The sequence below is a fragment of the Rissa tridactyla genome, chromosome 11 (assembly GCF_028500815.1).
Source record: "Rissa tridactyla isolate bRisTri1 chromosome 11, bRisTri1.patW.cur.20221130, whole genome shotgun sequence".
Taxonomy (NCBI): domain Eukaryota; kingdom Metazoa; phylum Chordata; class Aves; order Charadriiformes; family Laridae; genus Rissa; species Rissa tridactyla.
In genome coordinates this window covers 16,814,143-16,835,338 of record NC_071476.1, presented here as the reverse complement: position 1 = coordinate 16,835,338, position 21,196 = coordinate 16,814,143, and the positions used below count along the sequence as shown (strand labels likewise).

Genomic DNA, 21,196 nt, shown 5'->3' with positions numbered 1-21,196 from the left:
TCGCACAGCGGAGCTTCCAACAAATCCCAAAGCAAAGGCAGGAGCCACAGCCCCACTGCCTTGTAATTGGCCTTGTGGTTGCTCCAGATCGATACGCACCCAGCAAAGGAGCTTGCCAAGTCTGTAGGGATTCAAAACATTGCTGCTGCAGGGAAAGGCATTTCCCTTGGGCCGTCCTCTGAGGGAATGCAGTTAATTGATCTGCTCCTCCAGGTAAAACTGCTGCCTGCCTACAGCAGCACTGCTGGCAGCTGGCGGTGCTGCTCCCCCAGCGTGCAGCCTAACACGGCTGTCCTCTCAGAGCCGCTCGGGAAGCCACCCATTTTTTCGAGGGCTGGTACAGGCCACCCGCACAGGGCAGTGATGCGGGTGCGTGTGTTTTGCGTGTGTTTGCTTGTAGGAGGCACACCTCAGAACCTGTACTCCATTGTCCTGGTGTGTTACATTGAAGTTCAGTCCTTGAGTGTGATGTTTGTTCTCTTTTGCAGGTACCTGACTGTTGCCTTGATCAGCTCACTAATGACTTCCATGAGACAACCATCCTGAGCACCAGGGCCTCGCACTGCTGGGCTGGGATGAGACTGCTTGGGTCCCTTGAGAGCTCGGTGCTCTGCTGAGGGATGCCAGAGATCTGCTCACCAAAAGCCAGTGGTCTGCTCACACCTGGCAAATAAGGTAAAGAGGCGGGTGGGAGTCATCAGGGTAAGGCTGGCTCTGGGAGTGGGTGGCTCTGTGGCTGGAGGGCTTCCTGGGGGTGCTCTTGGGTGTTTGAGTTCTCAGTGCTTAAACTCTGCAGACCGAAGGAGAGCAGCCCTAGGTGTGGGTCTGTGGGGTTTGGTTCCTGCACAGAGAATTGCTCTGAGCAGTTCCCATGACCCCTCGTCTGCCTCTGTACCTGCAGCTTCTGAAGCCATGCTCCCGTTCTCTCCCCTTCTTACTTTCCTTCTTCCCTTCCCTCCCCTCCATCCTCTCCTAAGGGGTACTGCTCCCCTACAGCATCTTCCCTCACCGCAACTCCACCCCAACAGACACAGACACCTCCAGTTGTTTAGTCCCTTTATTGTCACCCCGCAGGGCACAGCTACATCCTCTGCACCGGCTTAATCCCCAGGATGTCGAATCCTTTGGCCATGATGGTGGCAGTGGCTTCGCACAGCAGCAGTCTCCACATGTTGACCTTCACGATCTGGCCTGCAAAACACCACGGAGGAGCTGGAGCAGCTGCTCAGAACAATTAATGCCGCCTTCCCCTGGGGAACCCCATCCACTCACAACCTGGCCCTGGGGCTGGGCACACTGAGCCCCCTCCCATCCTCCCCAGCCCAGGCAGACTGACCAGCCGTCGTGTTTCCAGGTACCCGGTTGCTCGCAACTCTCTACTCAACCTGCCTGCTTCACAGGCAGATGATGACACAGGCTGTGCCAGGCACCTTCAGTCCTCCGCCATGGACCACAGCGTGACAACGGCCTTCCCAGCATAGGGCAACACCTCGCAGATTGCCTGTACCGTGGTATGTGACACAGGCACATGCACCCCCCAGGCCAACACTCACCACTCTGCCTGTCTTTCTCAACGCAGTAGCAGTTGTCGTAGAACTCAGTGAAGGTGGTGGCCAGCTCATAAAGGTAGTCACAGAGTGTGTGCAATAACAAGTCCTCCAGGATCTTCTGCAGGATCTCAGGGAACCTCAGGATGCACTTGCCCAGTTTCCACTCCTTCTCATGGTCAAGGATGAGGACCTCCTCCCTGGCTGCCTTCCGCAGCATCTGCTCATCAATATTGGCCAGGCGAGCAATGGCCCTGAAACGGTCCAAAACACAGTCTGCTTGTGAGGGTCCCACTGCTGAACCAGCCCAAGGGCCAGCACAAGCCACCCGCTCATCTCCCCATTCACCCAGTCCTGGGTTGCCAGGAAAGGAACGAGCCCTGGGAACGACAGGGAGGCACTGCCTTTGGAGCGATCCAACAGGGCCCTGCAGGGAAACGGGGAGGGATGTGCTCTGGGCACATGGATTGGCAAGGACAGCCGATGCTGCCACGCAGACCAGGGCTGAGGGTGCCGGAACAACTGTGTGGGGTACGGAGACACCTGAGGTGAGCAGCTGCTGAAACACAGGCTCGCCCCTCTGCAACCACCTAAAACCTCTAAGGGAATTACCAGGAACTCCCACAGTCCCCTCCCTGCTAGCTAAAAGCCCGGGATGCATGTCGCACAAAGGAGCCCTGTTCCAGATAGCAGAGGACGCCATTTCTGTTGACAAATAAAATCTTGCCTATGGCGCATACCAGCGTGGCTGGCTTCTCTTACCAACTACCCCTAACAGCACTGATGCAGCTAAGTCACCCCCTTCCCCACATCTCCCTTTGCAATAAAGATGCAGAGAGCATCAGAGACCAGCTCCAAGTGACTCCCAGCACGCTCAACCCACCTGATCCGTGTGAAGGCATACAGCAAATATGCAGCTGTGTTTCCTCGGTCATCCAGCATCTTGTCAAAGGAGAATACATAATCGTTTAGTCTGTTGTGGGAGAGATCTGCATATTTAATGCATCCAAAAGCGACAGACGTCTGGGCAGCTTTCAGCTCTTCTTCCGTGAGGACCTGTTGCAATTTCAAAACAGGTTACAGTCATGAGGAAGAATGCTACGTTGCCATCACAAACCGCAACACGCAGCCTTGGCCACTCAGCATGGCTCAAGAGGAAAACCCAGGCTGCTGAGGGGATTTTACCCACGAGGCTCACTCCCACTTTTCCACCTTGGGATACCAGATAACCCCGTATCTGCCCCTCACTTCTCCTGCAATCAAATGGCACTGCGCAGGTTAAGGCTGACTCCATCGACTCCTGAAAGCCTGCGGGACTTCTGTGCCCGATGATGCCATACAGGTTTTACACTCATACTGTGCTCCTGCTTCTTACAGACTGCGGGTAGATGTAACGAACACGTGGCCCTCCTACTCTTATAGACCATTTTGGACAGTCCAAACGCTCACAGAACCCCTCTCTGGTAGAACAGTGCCCTGTCAGCCTGGCAAAGCACTCTGCGTCTGACTCATGTGAGCCCTTGAGACTTTCAAGGCGTTTTTTTTCTGTGCTTCCTCATGTTCCTGTTTAAAAAGGGACCTTTCACCGTCACCGTACACTGCACAGCACCAAGGAGCTGCACTTCCCAATTCCACTGCCTTACGCAGTGCTTGGTCAGAGTTTGGTCCTTCCGTTCCATTCCATGTCCCACACCGTCCAGGGCCATGTCCCACACTTGAGGCCATCAGGATCCAAGACAGACAGAAATCTCATTAAGCAACAGGCTTCCAGCAAAGTCAGACGCAGCCTCCAAGGGAAAGGATGAAGCCTGATGCCAAAGCCCCCTGCAGATCCCAAGCCATCCACCGCCAGAAGTCACTGCTAGCCCAGCAGGCCAAGGCTGCAACTTTATATTCTACCACCACCTTCTGCATCCTGGGGGAGTCACCGCTGTGCATCACACCAATAAGACCTCATGGTACCCATGCGTCCAGCTGCCCTGCCAGGCCCAGTTCTCCTCCCCCCTCCTCAAGAAGCTCTGCAGTACCGGCCAGAGGCCAGCGTGCTGCCTGCAGCTCCCATTTTCTCACTGCTATGTACTCAGGGATGCTCTTTCCCCATGACAGCAACTTGCCCAAACTGCTATCAAATAATCACACTGGTTGCGTACAAAACCCATGGCATCTCCTGGGCGGTTTGGCAGTGTCACATACAGAATGCAGAAACTTTAAGTTTGTGAACAAATCTGGGAAGTTCTCAGGAAAGATAAGCAATTTGTCAGAACGACCTTGTCCCGTTCCTTGTCTTTCAGCTTGTCCATGGCGCGTTTCAGCCCCTCTTCCAGCAGATCTATGAGACGCACTGTATCCCCTGAACGAGTTTTGAACTTCTTCCTGAAAACACACAGCCAAAATGATCTGCGTAAGAGGCAAAACACTCCCAGAAAACATGAGAATCTCAGAGAACACCCATGGGGTGGGTGGGGAGGGGTGACCAGAAAGGCTCCAACAGTCAGAACTGACCCAGTTCCAGACATTAGGAATACCAGTGCCAGACCCCTGCCCAGCCCAGCAAGTCACCTTTATTTTTATAACAAAGCTACAGCAGAACCACCCAGTCCGCAGTGGCATGTGACCGTCAGAGCGCACTGGTTTAACCACACCTTCACAGAGACACACGAACAACTCTGGAGCACAAGGGCCTGGCTTACAGACCAGGACACAGAGGTCCTTTTCCCAACGTTCGTTTCATCCACCATGAGGCAGACAGACAGTAATGGAAATCACAGCCTTTACCACTGCCATCTCCCAGTATTCACATCATCTTCCACTGCACTTCCACCAGCCACTCCCAGTGCCCCTCCCCAAATGCCAGGCAGCAGAAGCCAGGCCCAAGAATGAACCTGACCGCTATGGTCAGGTGACTATGTGGATCAAGGACCATGACACACAATGAAGTCACACAGTTACATATGCGGTGCTTTTTTTTTTGGCATGCCACATACATACTTGTCAACAAATAAGAGCAAACCTTCTGCATTCACCCAAACATCCTCTTCAGAGCACACAGAGAGGAAAACCTAAATCCCAAGACTTACTTGTCTTCTCCCAGCACCACTCCAAATGCAGCATGGGCCACTCTGGTTACTTTGGGATCATACCAGCCGATCATCTGTCCAGCTGCAAACACTGTTTGCAAATGCACTGACTGCAAGGAACAAATACCAACAACTGGTTCTCAACCCACTCCTCCAGGTACAGTTTTCTTCCCAGCTTTACTTCCTTCACAATGCAGCTTTCACAATGAGACTTAAAATCTTTCTAGCATCACAGAAAAATTCCACTTCAGAAAGTTCAACCTGTCAAAGAGTTTTCCTGGCTTACAGAAGCAGCAACTGGCAAATTCCCATTGCTGCTCGGATTCAGAGCTGACAATCTTGCATTTCCTCAGGAAAGGAGGGACCCAAGTATACGCAGTACAAATCTCACTCCAGACCTACTGAGATTTAGGCTTCACCCGCCTCCACTGGTACCTGAGTCTCTCCCTAATCAATCAGTTCTAGGCGCTCTTCATGGAGACCGCCAGCCACCAAGCTAGATTCACCCTTACACTCCTAAGGACAAGAGTAAATATACCCCACTAAAAAACCTATGGCGTTCTGCCTATGTTACTCTTGCATCTGTCATTTAACACACTTTCTGACGACCTGTACCGGCAGTGTCAGCAGAGGTTGGCATACTCACCTGGCCGCTATCGACAACATAAATAAGGATATCAGCCTTCTCTTCACACAGCCTGTGTTTAAGAGCAGCTAAGTCAGATGTGTCGTATGTGTAACCTCCATCTGATTTCATGATCGTCAACGGGACAGGGAAACCTGGGACAAATACGATCTTCCGGCCATCATCAACCTGGACAAATCCTAGAAAAGCAATGGAAAACATTCTGTGCTGTACGGAATGGGGAGGTTTGTGGGCCAGCATAGGCAGAAACATTTGCCTTCCCAGATGCTACCAGAAAGAAAAATCCATGCACTCGCATTATCAAATAATGGCTCAAAATATGAAAAAACCTAAAACAGAACTCCCTCACCAACCAAGTCATGTGCTCTACTGCACTTCCAGAGCTCACACTATGCACAAGGAAGCGGGTATGTACAGATCTGGCCTTACCAGAAGAGAGCAAATTGGATTTAAAAACTCCTGTCACTGGCATCCAGATGCACCTTTACAGCCACAAAAACCGCATCACAAAGTATGGCATTAAAGGCAACAGAAAATCTACAGAGATGCAACGAGGACTTTGCACAAAGTCTTTCAGAGATAAAGCTAATCAGAACTCTTCAGATGGTGAGATTCAAAAACTGCCAAATCCAGACAGGAAACACATAAAACCAGACTCTTGTCACACGCCATTTGGCTTCTTGCCAGCCTCAAAGTCAACATGATCCAAAAATGCCACCGTCTTTACAGAATTTCTCAGACAAAGTTCCCACACAGGCACAACATTAAGACCAGGAATTCTGTCATATATCGCTCCTTGACTAAGGATACAATAAAATCCAGTAGTACCTCATGCTATTGCCTATAAACATCACAGGCAAAGTGCTTTTGGTGTCAGCAAGAAAGATTCAAGCTTTCTGAACGAAACATAGAAGAATCAATTCTCCTAATGCTTCTTTGGGAGGAAACACCACAAAAGATCCACTCAGGGAATGTGGCTGAGACAAAGAGCAAGGGTGGGGAACGTGCAACTTCAAAAATACCAGTCCTAAGTCTTGCTCCAGAGGAGCGAGGTTACCTCGCTCATCCTGACAGCTGCAGAATTTCTGACTCTGTGACCAAAAGCCTCACCTTTATCTTCAAATTCTTTCACAATGTCTTTCATCATCTCGTGGTAGAATGATTCTCCTCTCTCTATGAGTGTGATGTCCAAGCAGTTGTAGATTTTTTGGAACTCTTGAGGAGGGAAACAGAACAAAGTACTTCCATTAAATGCACGCAGTGGGAATTAGTGGCATATGTTTACCAATGGGGACAGCAAGTCCCTAAAGGCATTCTCCATCTCTTGGTGAAGCCATCAGACTAGGACTCAGGAGACAAAAGATTTATCCGAAAGCCTCCACAGACAGCCCAGTACTTTGGTTGTACCGGCTTTTTGCTTTAAGCTTCTCATAGCAGTGCGGCAATGATTTTCAAAAGAAAACTAGAGGATGGTCATAAAGGTGAGGAAAGCCACACTGTTCTACTGCTGAGACATGTTTCTGGATCTGGCAAAGTCACCTTTCCGCGACACGTCACAGATCAGTTCCCACGCTTTGATGAAGTCTGGGTTTTTGCTCTGCAGCAGCACCACACATTGGTAGGCACGTTTCTTAAATTCCTCCTCTGTGTCAAACCTCCTCTTGGATTCCTACGGTAAAACACACCACATGAAAAAGCACCTCTTTCTCCCCTGAAACAAGCTAACACTCATAACAGGCTCTCCAAGCATACTCATCTCAAAGGACAGAGAGGCGGCATGCTTACAAACTCCTTTAATCGTGCCCCATACGGACAACTCAATACCAGATACCACAATTAATTACCCAGTGGCACGTTATTGCAATAATCTATTAACAGCGATTCAATTCTTTTGTTTCTCCAAGACTATGCTGCAATTTGAAAAGCTGCTCAATCTGCTTTTCAGATGCTGACATAAATATCATATTTATTTGCTACAAATACCTTGTAAAAAGCTTGGAGATCCCCAATGGGAGGAGAAACAGTTAAGTAATCCGGAAATTTGTCTTGGAGGTGAGCAATGAGCATTCCAAACTGGGTGCCCCAATCTCCTAAATGGTTTAACCTTGAAGCAATTGAAAAGTACAACAATAATGATTTCTCAAACATATGCTTTAAAACATGCGCATTTTAAAAATATACATTCTGAAAGAAGAAATACCCATAATACCAGAAACCAAAAACAGGCAAGCCCCCCCCAATTTCACTGCAATGAAGCTGCTGCCTATCTTGATTCCTAACCCTGCTACACTTCCTCAGCTTAGTATCTTACTAAACATAAAGGATTATTTGTTATGTGTTTATAAAAAAATCCAAACAATACAGGCCAAAGCATGCCAAGCAACCCCACCCACCCAAAAGAAAATTCTCACCTCAAAACATCATAACCTGCAAATTCGAACAGTCGGCACATACTTTCTCCAATGATGGTAGACCGCAGGTGGCCAACATGCATCTCCTTTGCAATGTTAGGGGATGAAAAATCCACCACGACCTTCGACACAGTACCAAAGGAAGAAATTAATAAAAGGCAGCAGTCATTATCACACCCCACGTGTTTAACCTGGGTTTTGTTGGGGGTGGGGGGCCAGCAGGGGGGTACAAGGCTCGCCTCCACTGACGGCTGACACTCTCTTTGCTGCCAACGGCACAGAGCAACAGAGGAAGCCCAGCGGGGACACCAGAGCAGGCTTCCAGCCTGCATCCACCCAGCAGAGGGTCAGGCATCACTCCCAGACCAACCCTGGCACAACACACCATTGCCGGGAGCCCTGAGCCTCACCCAGCAGAGACCACACCAGGTACACGTGGCTTACGCCACAGCCCCCACTCCCTCAGTCCCATCCCATTTACTCCGCTGTAACAACCAGCTGACGTGGATGTCTGCTCAACAGATCACTTCACGGGGGAATTTCAAAGCTACCTGCAGTCCATGGTGTTTCATCTATATGGGAGCAGGCTGCCTAGTGCTCACTGCCCTACCTTTTTCCTTTTGCCCACAGCCGGTGGTTGAACTCCATTTATCAATAAACTGCTCAGCTGCTTTGATACAAAATCCTTTCTCAAGTGGACGTTGATAAAACCTTTAGAGGAGAAAACAAGCAATGAGTGCTGGGATTGCAGAAATGCCTCAAGCCATTACTTGTTGCCTTCCCTCTTGGATTTCTGTTTCCTCACGTCAAGGACAAGAACATATGAAATTAGCTTGATAAAACAAAAGCATTTTTCAGCAACAGGACAACAAAGCTGTCACTAGAAGACAATTTCTGTTCCCAGATTACAAGAGTCTGTTTCACACCTCTATAGCCTTTACTGTAGGAGTTAGATTCCTCAAGCTAGTCCACTGACATAACTCTTTTTTCCACACTGTCACTCAAAGCTGAATTTATAAAAAATTTTTTTAATGAGAAAATAAATAATCTTGCCAGAGTTTGCAGAACGCAAACCAAATCCTGCTTTGTCTCCTTTTTTTAAAATCAATATCCTAAACCCTATAGTTACACCCGGAATAATCCATGCTTGTGGAACGACCCGTTTTACTTCTCCTGCTTCACAGAGCTAATGAACAAGCTTCTGCCCAAGCACTTGAAGGGCTGTGCCATGTGATTTTTGTGTTTACGCTGCAGCCCTAAGGAATATGGGCCCCTGTATTTCTTCCTGGGTCACAGGGACAAACCAGATGCAGCAATTAATAACCTCCATGCTACTCCAGCATCTCAGTGCTGAGAGGACAAGCTCTCCTCAACATGCAAGCAATAGCGAGAAGGGCATATCAATTTTTGCTGTGATTTCATGACTGTTGCCTGATACCCATCACCAATATTTGAAGGGGGAAAGCTGGTTCCTTAAGGATCACTGGAAAAATTGCTAATTAAAGGGCTCAGGATTGCACTTGCCAATTCTAATAGAGAGGCAGATTTGCTGCTGCTGCACAAGTCTGAGCACTACAAAGCTCACAAAGACAGAAGCAGCTAATACACCCCATAACTGCAGCTTTAAATCACAAAATAGTTGAACTCAACTCAGCTTCCCGTATCACCATCCAGTATAAAACCACCATATCAGCTTTAAAACATATAAAGCGTGTAACATGAAACACGCTTACCAGGACCGGCAATTTCAACCTTCTCAATGCATTCATTGGCAGGAATATTTTTTGTTATTTTCTCAGCGATTTCCCTTGGGCTAACCTTCTGTTCCTTGGTTTTGAGCAGTATCTGAAACACAACCAAAAGACCAAGTAAAATTCAATCCTCCAAAACAATCTGCATAGTGAAACAGAAAGCACAGATACTGCGGCACTGAAAGATCCTCACGATCCTCTAGCTTCGTAATGTGGAGACACACACAAAGAAAAACATCTTTAGCAAATTTTACAGATTAGAACAGCTCTGTCTATGCAGCAGAAGTCTAATTAGACCCAATACGTTCACTCCCTTTTGCTAATGGCAATTAAAGGGTAGTCCCTACGTCAAAAGAAAATCTTCCAGGCTATTTTTCAAAACCCGTTAAATGGTTTGGCAAATCCGTATTTCTCTAAGATAGTAAAAGGGACAAACTCTTTAAAAATCAACACAGTTGGCAAAGCCCTTCACATCGCCACAAAATCTTGTTCATCAGTCTCACAGGTATCTTCAGCTCTGCCAGCCTTCGTACTTGGAAGTTTTGAACTGTGCTTACAGTAGATGCTGAGTGTGGTTTCAGAGCAAGTCTGCTGATTTATGACTAAAAGCAACCAAACCAAACTGCCTTCAGTCCTACCTTAGGTTCAGACTTAATAAGCAAACAAATAAAGAAAGAAATAAAATGCAACAACCCAAGCAACCAAAGATAATGCTAACACTGTCCAGTTTTCTTCAAAGAGCATCAGAGAAACTGCTAGTAAAGTGGCTCTTCTTCTGCCTGCAGGCATAAACGGCCCACTGTGAGGAACTCCAGTAACATGACGCCAAGTTCACATGGCAGAATCGGAACAGTTTGGGTTGGAAGAGACCTTCAAAGATCATCTAGTCCAAAAGTTCTCTGTCCATTCCCAAAGCACCCTCTCACATAGCTTTTCGCAGACCTTAGAAAAACACCCCTTAGGATTCTGTGAGCTGGCCCAACCTGTCCCTTGCAAAATACTACATTCACGCTGTATAAAATGACCACAACTACTTGCTTCTGAGCACGTGATTTTCCATTCTTACTGTGACGTGTTTGAAAACAATCTATCACCTCACGCTCATCAAGGCCATGAAAAACACTCCATTTAGAATTTACATTCTCCACTGCTTGCATTTGATAACTTGCAGTCTGCTGCAAAACGTGACTTCTACTTAAGTTTCAGCTTCCTGTTTAACCTGTCATACATTCGATCATAACAGGATCCCTACAAGATGGTAAGCACTTAGAATGGGCAAGAAAAAACCCCCTCTGTAGCCTTTAATGCTACCTAAAGTGCAAACTACAGGAAAAATAAATGCAAAACCAGATTACGGGCATGCTATACCAGATTACAGGCTTGCTATCTGAACCATTCCCGAAACAGTCACCGTACTCCTATTACTCTAAGGAGCAAGCAGAGCTCCTGGCTCAAACCCCAGGCATTAATACGCTAACGAGCTCCCAGGAACACAATACCCACTTGTGAGGGCTGTTTCCACATCGCCGCATTGCAGGGAGAGGTTGCTGCCCGGCACGTACCAGTGCTGCCCTGAGTCAGCGCTCTACCTGCTCCTCTGGCGGTCGCGGTGACCAGTGTTCCAGCTCTGCACAGGGGACACCCGGCAGGAGCAAGGCTCTACGGGGAGACCTGCATCACAGTCAAGTCCCTAAAATGCAGGGCGATGGCAAGTACCTACCTGCTGCTCTCAGAGGGAAATGACTGCGCTGCATCCCCCGGCTCTGCTGTGCTGATATGCTCTGAGTGTGCTGCCTGTGTGAGTATTGCCAAGCTCAGGCCCAGCTTAGCCGGCGTGCCCTTCCAGGGAACAAACTCTACAGCCAAGCCCAGGATTAGGAACCCAACCCTGGCTTGAAGGGGACCGTTCAGACATCGAGTTATGTGAATAATGCCAACACTGAGCCAAGACTGCTCGAGAATCCCAACTGCGACTTAATTGGGGTAAAGCAGCGGTCAAAAAAAATCGCAAAGCTCAGAAAGCCCGTGTCAGTGCAGTCACCCAGGGTGCTCCTCTGGCGGGAGCCCAGTCACAATATGCTAACGAGACCAAGGGAAGATGACACATATTTGTGAGGGCTGTTTCCGCCTTGGCACTTCAGCCCAAGAGCCTGCTGGCTAGCACGTATCGATGCTGCCCGGGAGTCAAACTCCTTTGTGGCAGGAGGACAGACAGAGCGGCTGCAGATGACAACCTGGGAGAGCAGAATCCCCATGCGTGTCGGTGCAAGTTCAATGTCAAGATTAGCAGTCTAATAGATTAATAAAGGTAAACTGACAACAGAACACTAAAAAAAAAAGTTGCTTCTGTTGAGATTGCAAAATAAAAGGTCTGTAATTACAAAGAGTCTATCTCTTCACTCAAAGGCATCAATGCATTGAAAGTCTGGGCACTTTAGCACCTCAGCTAGAATGCACTACCTTCTTTCTCCCCTACCTCCTGGTTTGACTTCAGCACAGTCCCAGCCCACTGAGCAACTCCTGAAGTGTCTCTTAGTCTGTTTGGGTCCTCTTTGGCCAAATATCTTCCAGAAAGCAGCAGTACCACAATTTTCAAAAGTAACTGCCAGGTTAAAAAACCCCACTCCTTCCTTTGCACACACCTGTAAAGTGGAACCATTCTTACAGTCACCTGAAAACCTCCAAGATCAGAACACTGTAACAAGAAAAAACATAGATGCCACCAACCATACATGTGGGGATGCCCACACAGCCAACCCTCAGCACATGCTTGGATAACAACAGGCAGTTAGATAGGAACATGAGCACAAAAAGTTGCAGAATAGCACACTCAAATCTGCCTGAAAGAGCATTTGTCACGAAACTGAAAATGCTTAAAGGAATACAACAACAATCGGCCAAATTCAGCTGCAGCCAGGGAATTAACAAGAGACTTTTGAAACAAAACAGTCAGCTAGAGCAGTAGGAAGGACGGTGCCTGAGCAGTAGTCTACGCCTGGCTGGACACTGAGAAGGTGCTCCATGCGCACCACAGCCTCAGGCCCGACAATGACCCGTGCCATCGGATGCCACGTGTGGCCCGCTCTGCTCGCGGAGGGCAGTTCAGGATGCAGTGCGCAGGGACCCGGGCGCGCAGGGAAGCCCTGGGCCCTTCTCGCTGCCGTGTGCGTTAGTGGGCGTTGGGAAGCTGCAGCACCCACACCAACAGGAGGTGTGCACAGCGAGGGAACCCCCGCTCCTGGAGACGGGGTGTGTGTTTGTAACCTACCTGCCCTCTGAGAAGGGAGGGTCTGCACATAACTCTGTGCAAACGTGTGCGGGGACATCATATTTTCCTGGCATTACAGAAGAGCGCTCAGAGATTTGTAGGTGTTTATCAACATGTTTCAGCTGTCCAAAATTGTCAATTATTGTTTTGCTGATATTGGTTCCAAACATATAGCTCACTAATTGGTAGTTAATTGCACATCGTTAGGAGATCAATGCAGCACTTGGACCCTGATACGATTTAGATGCCACCGTTTTTCTGTGTGACACACATGTAACTCATACCAGTCACCAAAAGAGAGGTTTAAAGGTCTACTCTGTAAAGGCCAATGCTTCCCCTAAAATGCCATTCGATAACTCACTGAATTCTCAGCCTGGAGGCATGCAACAAGCCTGACACAGGTCCAATATTGCACCTCTCACTGTGCTGTCTATCACTTAGCTTCCAACAGATGACATCCCCATTTTTTCTTCTCTTTGCAAGATGGTTCAGATTTACCTGTGTTATGCCCATGGCGCTGTTACACTGGTAATCCCCAAATTTGGGCTGTTGACTTGGTGTTACTACTAGTGGAGGGTTTTCCAAGTCTGGGTAGGCAGCCCGAATAGCAGCTCCAAAGATCTCCTGAAGACGGCTGTTGATATTAATCATGCTTTTTGCCGTTTTACTTCTTTCCTCTTGAAGGCTCTGAAAAAACAAAATCCAGAAGGCTAAATTCACAACATCTGAGGAGCCGTTACCTCCCACTTTTTTCCTTGACTGCCTGGCAGAGCACGGCTGACAGATTTGGCTGACACCTCTAGGCACAGGAGCAACATATACAACATAAAACACATGTGATTCAAGAGCTGCTTCTCCCTTTGAAGCTCCCCGTACAAACACTTCCCCTGAATGCAAGGCTGCATTACTCCACACACCTTGTCAGTGATGCTAGTAGAGACCTCAGCTGGGCTGCCCGCTACACGAACTGCAAGGACTTGACGGTGTGGGCTCATTAACCTACTGAAATTTTCCATAAAGTAGGGTTCTGTTTAAGGAATCAAGAAATATCTGATGTGCTACCAACAATTAAGGTGCCAGAACGCAGAGTGACCATGCTGTCGCACATGACTAGCTGTAACAAACTGACATCATTTATTTAGCTTGCCTTAATGAGAACAAAACCACGTGCTACGGCATTAATTCTTTATTCCCTTACCTTTTGAAGGAAATTTAACCGATACTTAAGTTTTGCGTTTTCGTCTCGCAACCCTTCCAAGCTCGGGGAGATTCCCAAGCACCCAAAGTTCTTCAGGCGGTCAATTTCTGCAGTTAACAACTTGATCTCGTTTTCCTGAAAAGCAAATTAAACTGTCACACAACAATTACTGGGGGGGAAGGGGATTGAAGGCGAAGAGCTGCAAGATCTCAGATAAGATTCTAGTTTTGCCTCATAAAGGTAACAGCAATGACATGTAAGTTGAGTACTTCCAAACAATGCTTAAAGGCGTTTCTATTTGTGTCAAAAACAGGGAATCTGAAACAGTCTTAAAAAAAGTCAGTGAGATAATAATCTCATTAATATCAAGGCAGAAGTGCAAGAAAGACAACAGGCCATGCCAATAAACATATTCCCAAATAAGCACTTTCTCCATCTTTTTAAATCTAATAAATACATCAAATGGTTTGACTCAAAATTCCCTGAAGCCGTCTTCAGCCGGTTTCACCATCTCATAGGCCACAGCTTCTCTTCCAGAGGAAGAAACCACAATCACTCACACAAGCCCAGCAAGCTCAAATGCCGGCTGGAGACAGGAATGGCAAGAAGTAGAGCGTGCTGCTTCACAGGGGAATTCATAGGGGCATTGCTGCAGCGTGCACTCATTTCCACCTCGCCACTCAACCTTTCTTTCCCTACCTTCAGTGTGACTTCTTCCTTAAAAACTGACATGAGGCATTCAAGAGCAATCAGGAATTTGAGGTGGACCTCTATGCTCCAAATAAACAAACTTCCCCATGCCCCTCCAGACTTCACAGCCCGGGACAGAGGCAAATGCTTCAACAGGCAGTCTGAGCCCAATGGTTGCAGCAATTTTCCTCACCCCATGGCCTAAAGAAACCAAATATCTGAAACTTTATCTCTGTTGTCCATCTCTTACCCGCCCCCACAACAGGCTCTGTGCCCATCAGCCACAAACCTGGCTCACAAACGGAAGTCTGGAGGCTATCGAAAATGTAAGCGACTCAATGCCGCAATGGAGGGAGAGGCAGCTACAAGAGGTGGTGAGCACTCCCTGCTCCGGCGCGCCAGCCCCTCGCCCGAACCATTCAGGCTCTCCCCCACCAGGAGGCAGCTCCGGCTATTACTGCTGTCAAATAGGCCACCAAATCTTATCAAAAAGGGTTTATTTACTTTGTTGCTCTTGAAACAATCAGAACATTTAATTAAGGAAAAAAACAGGCCATCAAATTTCTGGTCTTATATGTCCACCTGAACAACAGCTCCCACAAATGCCACTATAACTAACTGCAGACGCTCAAAAAAACTGAGCTGAGCCAAAACAATCTTAAGATTGGGCTGTTTGTGGAGCAAGCTCAAAGTAAGTACTTTTGAGGTCATTCTTCATTTGCACTTCAGCTTCCAGCACACGGTACAGCCTCGAGGTCTCCTCTGCTACAGGAGAACAGGATGCTTCCTGCAGGTTCAGATGTGAAGGAACAGGACTTGGAGAAAAAAAAAACCCTTATCAAAACCTCTGGTTTGTCATTTAGCCAACTAAAATCATTGAACAGCACAGCTGTATCTCAAATCTAACTCACTTCAAACAGTTCATCACAGATTTTCCTTTTGCAGCCTATTACTTCTTTTTTTAACCCAAGAAAGACCATCCCCAAAATCCGACTTTTTCTCTCACATACATATACATACCTTCCCCGGCATAATCAACAGAAAATGTATTTTTTTATTTTTGACTTTTCTTACTGGTCTGACCTGGTAGCATTTCATCTAAATTACAGACCCATTCAAAAAATGTTCAGACTGAACTTCAAGTTTCAAATACCACAAGAGAATTTCATTGCATTACTTTACAGTTGTTTCACTGTAAGTTTAAGTAAGCATTATTGCTGACTGACTTAAAGGAACACTGGAGCAGTGACACGCATAAGTCATCCCCCACCCCCACCCCCAGAATGTGCTTTAAGAAAAGCACAAAGATATGTTGTACTCTCAGTATCACATTATCTGTAAATTCTGTGTCCACCCAGTATTGCCTCCTCTCTAGCAGAGTCACCAGCTTCAGGACAGGTGAGCAAGTCAGATCCCTAGGAAAGTTCTGCATTGAGGACAAACATTGTCCAGATCCAGAAATCAGCATTCTGCTTTTGAAATTAAAATCACAATATATCGAAGCAAACAAGAAGCTAACTTATTCCCCCTGCATTAAAAGATCTCCTAAAAGCTATGGCCACCGAGACATTTCCGTACCATTGGCAAACGTTACAGAACAGAAATTCAATTTGGATTTTCCTCCATAATCACAAATGCCTCTGGCCACCCAAGCAAAGACTCGCAGGAGGCGAGATGACCAGTACCTTACTGAAGGCTTCTTTCCACATTGCTAGACTACAAGAGATGATGAGTAAAGAGGTTTATCTGTGTGCACGGCCAGAACCCAGAACAAGGGTTCTGAGGAAATCACCGACCCCGAGGGCAGACACCTGGCCCAAGCAGCTTTTCCCACACAAATAGAGGGTGACAACTAGTATCCTAATTGCTCGGATTCGGCCAGGAGGTAAAGAACTCTAAAACAATGCCACAGTTCAGTAAGTCTCACCTACTTCTTTCCCATGACCGCACCAAAATAGTAAATTCCCCGCACAGACACGTGCAGATAGGAGGCATTCAGGCTGGCCACATTTCAGATTTGACCAAGCCCAACGTGTCAGCCCAGAATGGCACATTTTCCTATTATGTTTTGTGCTCCTCTTCTGCAGAAAGCGCCGGTAGCAGTCTTCACGTCACTTGAGCGTGAACTGAAAGCAAAAGGTTTCACCATGGTGGTCTAGCTGCCTGCCCCAATATTGCTGCTGCCATTTAAGTCTCCCTTTTTGTGCTCATCAACTGCTAATACAAAGGATGAAACGAACTTTTCGTTCAAAATTGCCCATCAGAAAAGCCTGAACTCAGCAATGATTACACCTGAGTTCCAAAATTGCTGGGGTTAAGATCACAACAGCTGGGCTGAGACAGCTGCACTCTGAGTACAGCCCACAGCTTCAAAACTGGCAACAGGGGCACCCTGGTTCATGGTCCAGTCAGGAGGGGAACCCCACACACGACCCTCTTCTCTGGTGACCAGCTACAGGACACAAGGAAACAGAAAGAAGCCGTGCCAGGGGAAGCTCAGATTGGACATTAGGAAAAGGCACTTCACTGAGAGGGCGGTGGGTCACTGGAACAGGCTCCCCAGGGAAGTGATCAAGGCACCAAGTCCGTCAGCTGAGGGAGCGTCTGGACAATGCTTAGTCATATGGTTTAGTTTTAGGTAGTGCTGCGAGGAGCAGGGAGTTGGGACTCGATGATCCTTACAGGTCCCTTCCAACTTAAGATAGTCCATGATTCTATGACCCCCACATCCATAACCATATTGCTGAGCTTGCCCGGAAAAAGGTCTTCAGACTTTCATGTGTTATAAACGTGCCTTATCACAGCAATCTGTGATAAACCTAATTCTCTAGCAAATCACCTATGAATGCAAGATGTCATTAAAGGGATATAAATTCTATATTCTTTCTGAAAAACAAACTACTATGTTAAACTACAGATACGCCTTGTAACTCCTCTCTCACAGTACCACCCAAGTGAGGAAGACAGACAAGGCCAATACACCTCTGATCTATAAAATGTGTAGCTGAGAAAAGGAAGGGAAAAGCTGCTGTTCAAGACATAAAGTTTCATCCCCTGGATTACTCTACCTGCACAGCCCTGGACATATCACAACTTGTCAGTAAAGGGTCATACCTGATGACCACCTCATGAGAAGCTGCGGGAAATACATGAGGCCATGCTGACATCTCCAAGGGCTCTTTGGTCAGCTGAGTACTAGAAATCTTCCCCCTACCTGCAAATACAAAAAAACTATAGCTTTTTCAAAGGACCAAAATCATCCTTACATTTTCCCTTAGCACATAAGAATGTCTTCCAAAGACATTCCCACTGAATTAGCATGAAACTGACATAAGCTTCTGTCTCTGGGCTTTAGTGCAATAGAGCTTTTCTCCATCACATTAAAAAAAACCCAAATACATGCACCCCACCCCCCCTAAAAAAAGAGAGAAAACAGCCTGAGAAAGCATAGCAAAAGGGTCACAGCACCTCACTTCCTTCTTGCCTCCTCCACAGTTTTATCTCTGCTCCTACTCTGCCAAGCTTTTTCTGAGCTGTCTCAGTGCAATAATTAGGCACACACTCTTTGCTCTCCGTTGGGTTATTTTCCCAAAGAGCTAATGATTCCTGCCGACCAGCTCACAATGGGCTCCAGGGCTTGCTGGAGCTGGCAGCAGGGAGTAAGTGGCTGGGAGCAAAGCGATGGGTAGATTCAGGCGCAGTAATTCCACATGGCCTCCTTCAGCATCCTGGAGTTAAAGAGCTGAACGTTGTCCCTCTTGCTTTGCTCTGGAGTGACTGAAGTTTATTTACAGACTAAATACCAGACAACAGTGATGGCAAAGGATCCAGAATACCCGTGATGCCCTTCCTCTCCTAGCACCTACAAAGGAGAAACGCAAAAACAAAGGCAAAAGGGAACTCCAGAGATTCAACAGCCAGATTTATTATGTCAGTATTTTATGGCAGTGCTTACTGTTTGTTTGAATTGCGAGTAGAAGACATACCCAATAGTTGCTTAAGAACACATGTGTAAGGTAGGCAAAAAAACATAAGCCAGAACCTCTCAGTTACGTTCTCTTGGGGCAATATACGAGAAGTTAAGGTGTAGAATTCAAAATTTTCCTGAAGCTGCCTTTGTAGTCTACTGTCAATATCAGTTATTGCCTAGGATGGACCTGGCAACCCTATTTTTTTTTTTTTTAATTATTACAGTCACCGAAAAGGGAAAGGGTTGTCACAATCTTTTTTCCCAACCCAATGCGCCTTATGGCTGCAGTAATCCTGCTGGGGAAAGCCAGGACTGCCATTAGCACACCTGCCCTCCAACAGCTCCTCCGAGAGCGCTGCCCTGGGCTTCCCGGCCCCGCCGGAGCCGGTGCTGCCCCTCCCGAGGGCCGGGCTCCCTCCCTCCCGCCCCGCCCGGCCGCAGGGCGACCCTTGCCGGGTGAGCAACCGGCTGGAGGAACAGCACGGAGAACCAGGGCGGCACCGCACAAACCCGTGTTTGGCAGCTTCCTGGGGTCTTTTTTGGGAAGTTTTTAGCAGAACTGCATCTTCAACCCTCACCCTCGCTGAAACGTGCCGTGAGTGAACGGCAGCCCTGACTCACGACACAGGCTGAGAAACGAGAGTGGTTTTACTCCGCTTTTTGTCTCCACAGGAAAGGAAGCGGCTGCGGAAGGTGCCTCAGTCCCCTGCCCGCCTTCTGCCTCTCCGTCCCAGACCAGCCCCCGCCTCCCCGAGCGCCCGCCGGGGCCTCGCTCTGCCCAGAGACCCGCCTGGGGCTCCAGCGGCCGCGGAGGCTTCCAGGGAGAGCCGGGCGGCCTGCCCCCGGCCCCGCTCCCCCGCGGCCTGTCCCCGGCCCCGCAGCCTATCCTGGGGCCCGCTCCCCCGCCGGGCAGCCTGTCCCCGGCCCCGCTCCCCCGCCGAGCCCCGGGCCCCCTCAAGGCCGAACCCCGTCCCGCACCTGCCGCGCCAACCGCGCTGCCGACTGCGCCACGCGCGCCTCCATCCTCGAGGGGCCGGAAGCGGAAGTGGCGCCGGCGGAAGCGGAAAGCATACGGGGGGGGGGGGGGGAGAGTCCGGTTAGCGGTGACAGCGCCCCGGGGCGGCGTGGAGGACCCAGGCACCTCCCTGTGGCTGGAGCCCCTTCGTTAGGGGTCTCACCGCGCCCCGGCTCCCCCGGGTGGGTTTGTAACGTACAAAAAGCCATTTTGCACCTCGTTACAGGCGTTCGGGAGGGAAAGGCTCCCCCAGCCCCAGTCCCGTGTGTGACGGGCCTGCTATCCAAAGGTGAAATATTTTTTGAGAAACGTCCAGGCCCTACCGGGTGTGGGTGGGTAGAAAATGGGCGTCTGGGGTGTAATGTGTCTCCCTGGGGCTGCCCAGGCCTCCTGCGAGCCAAGAGGCCCGAAGCAGGCGCACCATGAGCTCCCTCCCAGGGAAAGGCAGGGAGTAGAAACAACAAACCCTGTCAGTTCCAGCCTCCCATGGGACACAGCGACGTTGCAGAGCACAGCGAGGAGGGGCTCGGCCCAAAGACACTGGGTCTGGGGTTTGCAAGGCATCACGTAGCTCTTACCCAGCTATGTGCAAAATAACATTTTTCTGTAACAAACCAGGGCGCAGGTGAATTACATCTCCAGCACCTTTAGTAAAACCTGTATTTAGAACCAAAGGGAAAATCCCAGGAGCACCCAAGTTACTCCGGAGTATATCCACCAGCCGCCTCACAAAAATGCCTGGTCTGAAGGATTTACAGAACAAAACACCTTAAAAGCCATATACTTCCAGCCAGTGGCAGAAAAAAACCCCAACAATTTACGTGCCAGTTGATGAGAAGATCCACACAAGACAAAAAGCAAGAAGGCAGGTTTGTCCAGAAAGGTCACTTTATTGGAAAAACCTAAAATGGACTTAAAACCTGCAGCCCTCCTCCCACAGCAGTGGTTTCAAGGGGCTCCTCAAGTTACCTTAACAGACCCATTACAGACATGAGCTGCAGTACAAATGTTAAAAGTGCAAGTATCCTGAACTTCACACCCACTTTTATGACCTGGCAGGAAACACAAATGCTTCACAGCTCACAGAGAATTCGTTCACAGCACTTGGGAGTCAAAACTGGCTCCCTGCATTCCCCACAGGGTACAAAATACATCACTCGGAGGAGAGTCCGATGCAGAACATCATAGAAGGTAGGGGTGAGGTTCCTTCAAATTTATTTTATTGCAGTAAAATCTCTAAAAGGTAGAGCTGTACAAAAAGTCTAAACAGCATTATTTAAGAATAACAGCACCTTACGCTGCATTTGTTCTTATTTAAAATTCTATTTCCCAAAAATACATTCCTAAATATACAAACTATACAATCTTGTCACTTTAATGCTGGTTTCTGTGATGATATAACTTTAACCTAAAAATCTTCAAAACATCCACATACTGACAAAAGCCCTAATATACAAATGCCTTGGTACCTTCATAATAGCACATAAATAACGTCAAAACCCAAACTGCATTTGTAGAATTGTCTGGAAAGCAAATACTTCACGGTGATCACACATCATCCGCAGAGAGCGTTGGAATGTTTATCCTCGGCCGTGTGAAAAATGCCATCTTCTCTCTAAAAAA

The 21,196-nt window shown here is 48.2% G+C and overlaps 3 protein-coding genes across 14 annotated transcripts in view; 1 reads left to right on the top strand and 2 right to left on the bottom strand.

Annotated features, from left to right (window-relative positions):
* LOC128916026 (rho GTPase-activating protein 7-like) overlaps positions 1–1,211 on the top strand; it is a 61,873-nt gene extending 60,662 nt beyond the window's left edge. For all 7 annotated transcript variants that reach the window (XM_054217151.1, XM_054217155.1, XM_054217157.1 and 4 more), the window contains 2 exons: positions 489–675; positions 1,075–1,211. The gene's annotated coding sequence lies outside the window, so the exon portion shown is untranslated. The remainder of the gene's footprint in view (positions 1–488; positions 676–1,074) is intronic.
* RARS1 (arginyl-tRNA synthetase 1) lies at positions 1,044–19,609 on the bottom strand. 4 transcript variants are annotated; one of them, XM_054217161.1, is made up of 16 exons: positions 19,537–19,609; positions 17,703–17,802; positions 13,899–14,033; positions 13,199–13,387; positions 9,415–9,526; positions 8,292–8,392; positions 7,682–7,803; positions 7,254–7,374; positions 6,810–6,939; positions 6,381–6,485; positions 5,271–5,449; positions 4,625–4,734; positions 3,815–3,920; positions 2,431–2,603; positions 1,554–1,801; positions 1,044–1,191 (listed from the first exon to the last, which is right to left on the bottom strand). In XM_054217161.1, the coding sequence occupies exons 4-16, from the start codon at positions 13,349–13,351 to the stop codon at positions 1,082–1,084; spliced, it is 1,770 nt and encodes a 589-aa protein (XP_054073136.1). In that variant the 5' UTR covers positions 13,352–13,387; positions 13,899–14,033; positions 17,703–17,802; positions 19,537–19,609; the 3' UTR covers positions 1,044–1,081. The 4 variants fall into 4 exon arrangements, with proteins under 4 accessions (XP_054073136.1, XP_054073134.1, XP_054073137.1 ...); XM_054217159.1 differs by lacking the exon at positions 19,537–19,609 and adding an exon at positions 18,057–18,450; XM_054217162.1 differs by lacking the exon at positions 19,537–19,609 and adding an exon at positions 18,392–18,408.
* Positions 19,610–20,776: 1,167 nt separating this feature from the next.
* WWC1 (WW and C2 domain containing 1) overlaps positions 20,777–21,196 on the bottom strand; it is a 71,817-nt gene continuing 71,397 nt past the window's right edge. For all 3 annotated transcript variants that reach the window (XR_008468869.1, XM_054217512.1, XM_054217511.1), the window contains one exon: positions 20,777–21,188. Coding sequence is in view for 2 of the 3 variants with exons in the window: in XM_054217512.1 (XP_054073487.1) it covers positions 21,122–21,188 (67 nt within the window). In the remaining variant the exon portion in view is untranslated. The remainder of the gene's footprint in view (positions 21,189–21,196) is intronic.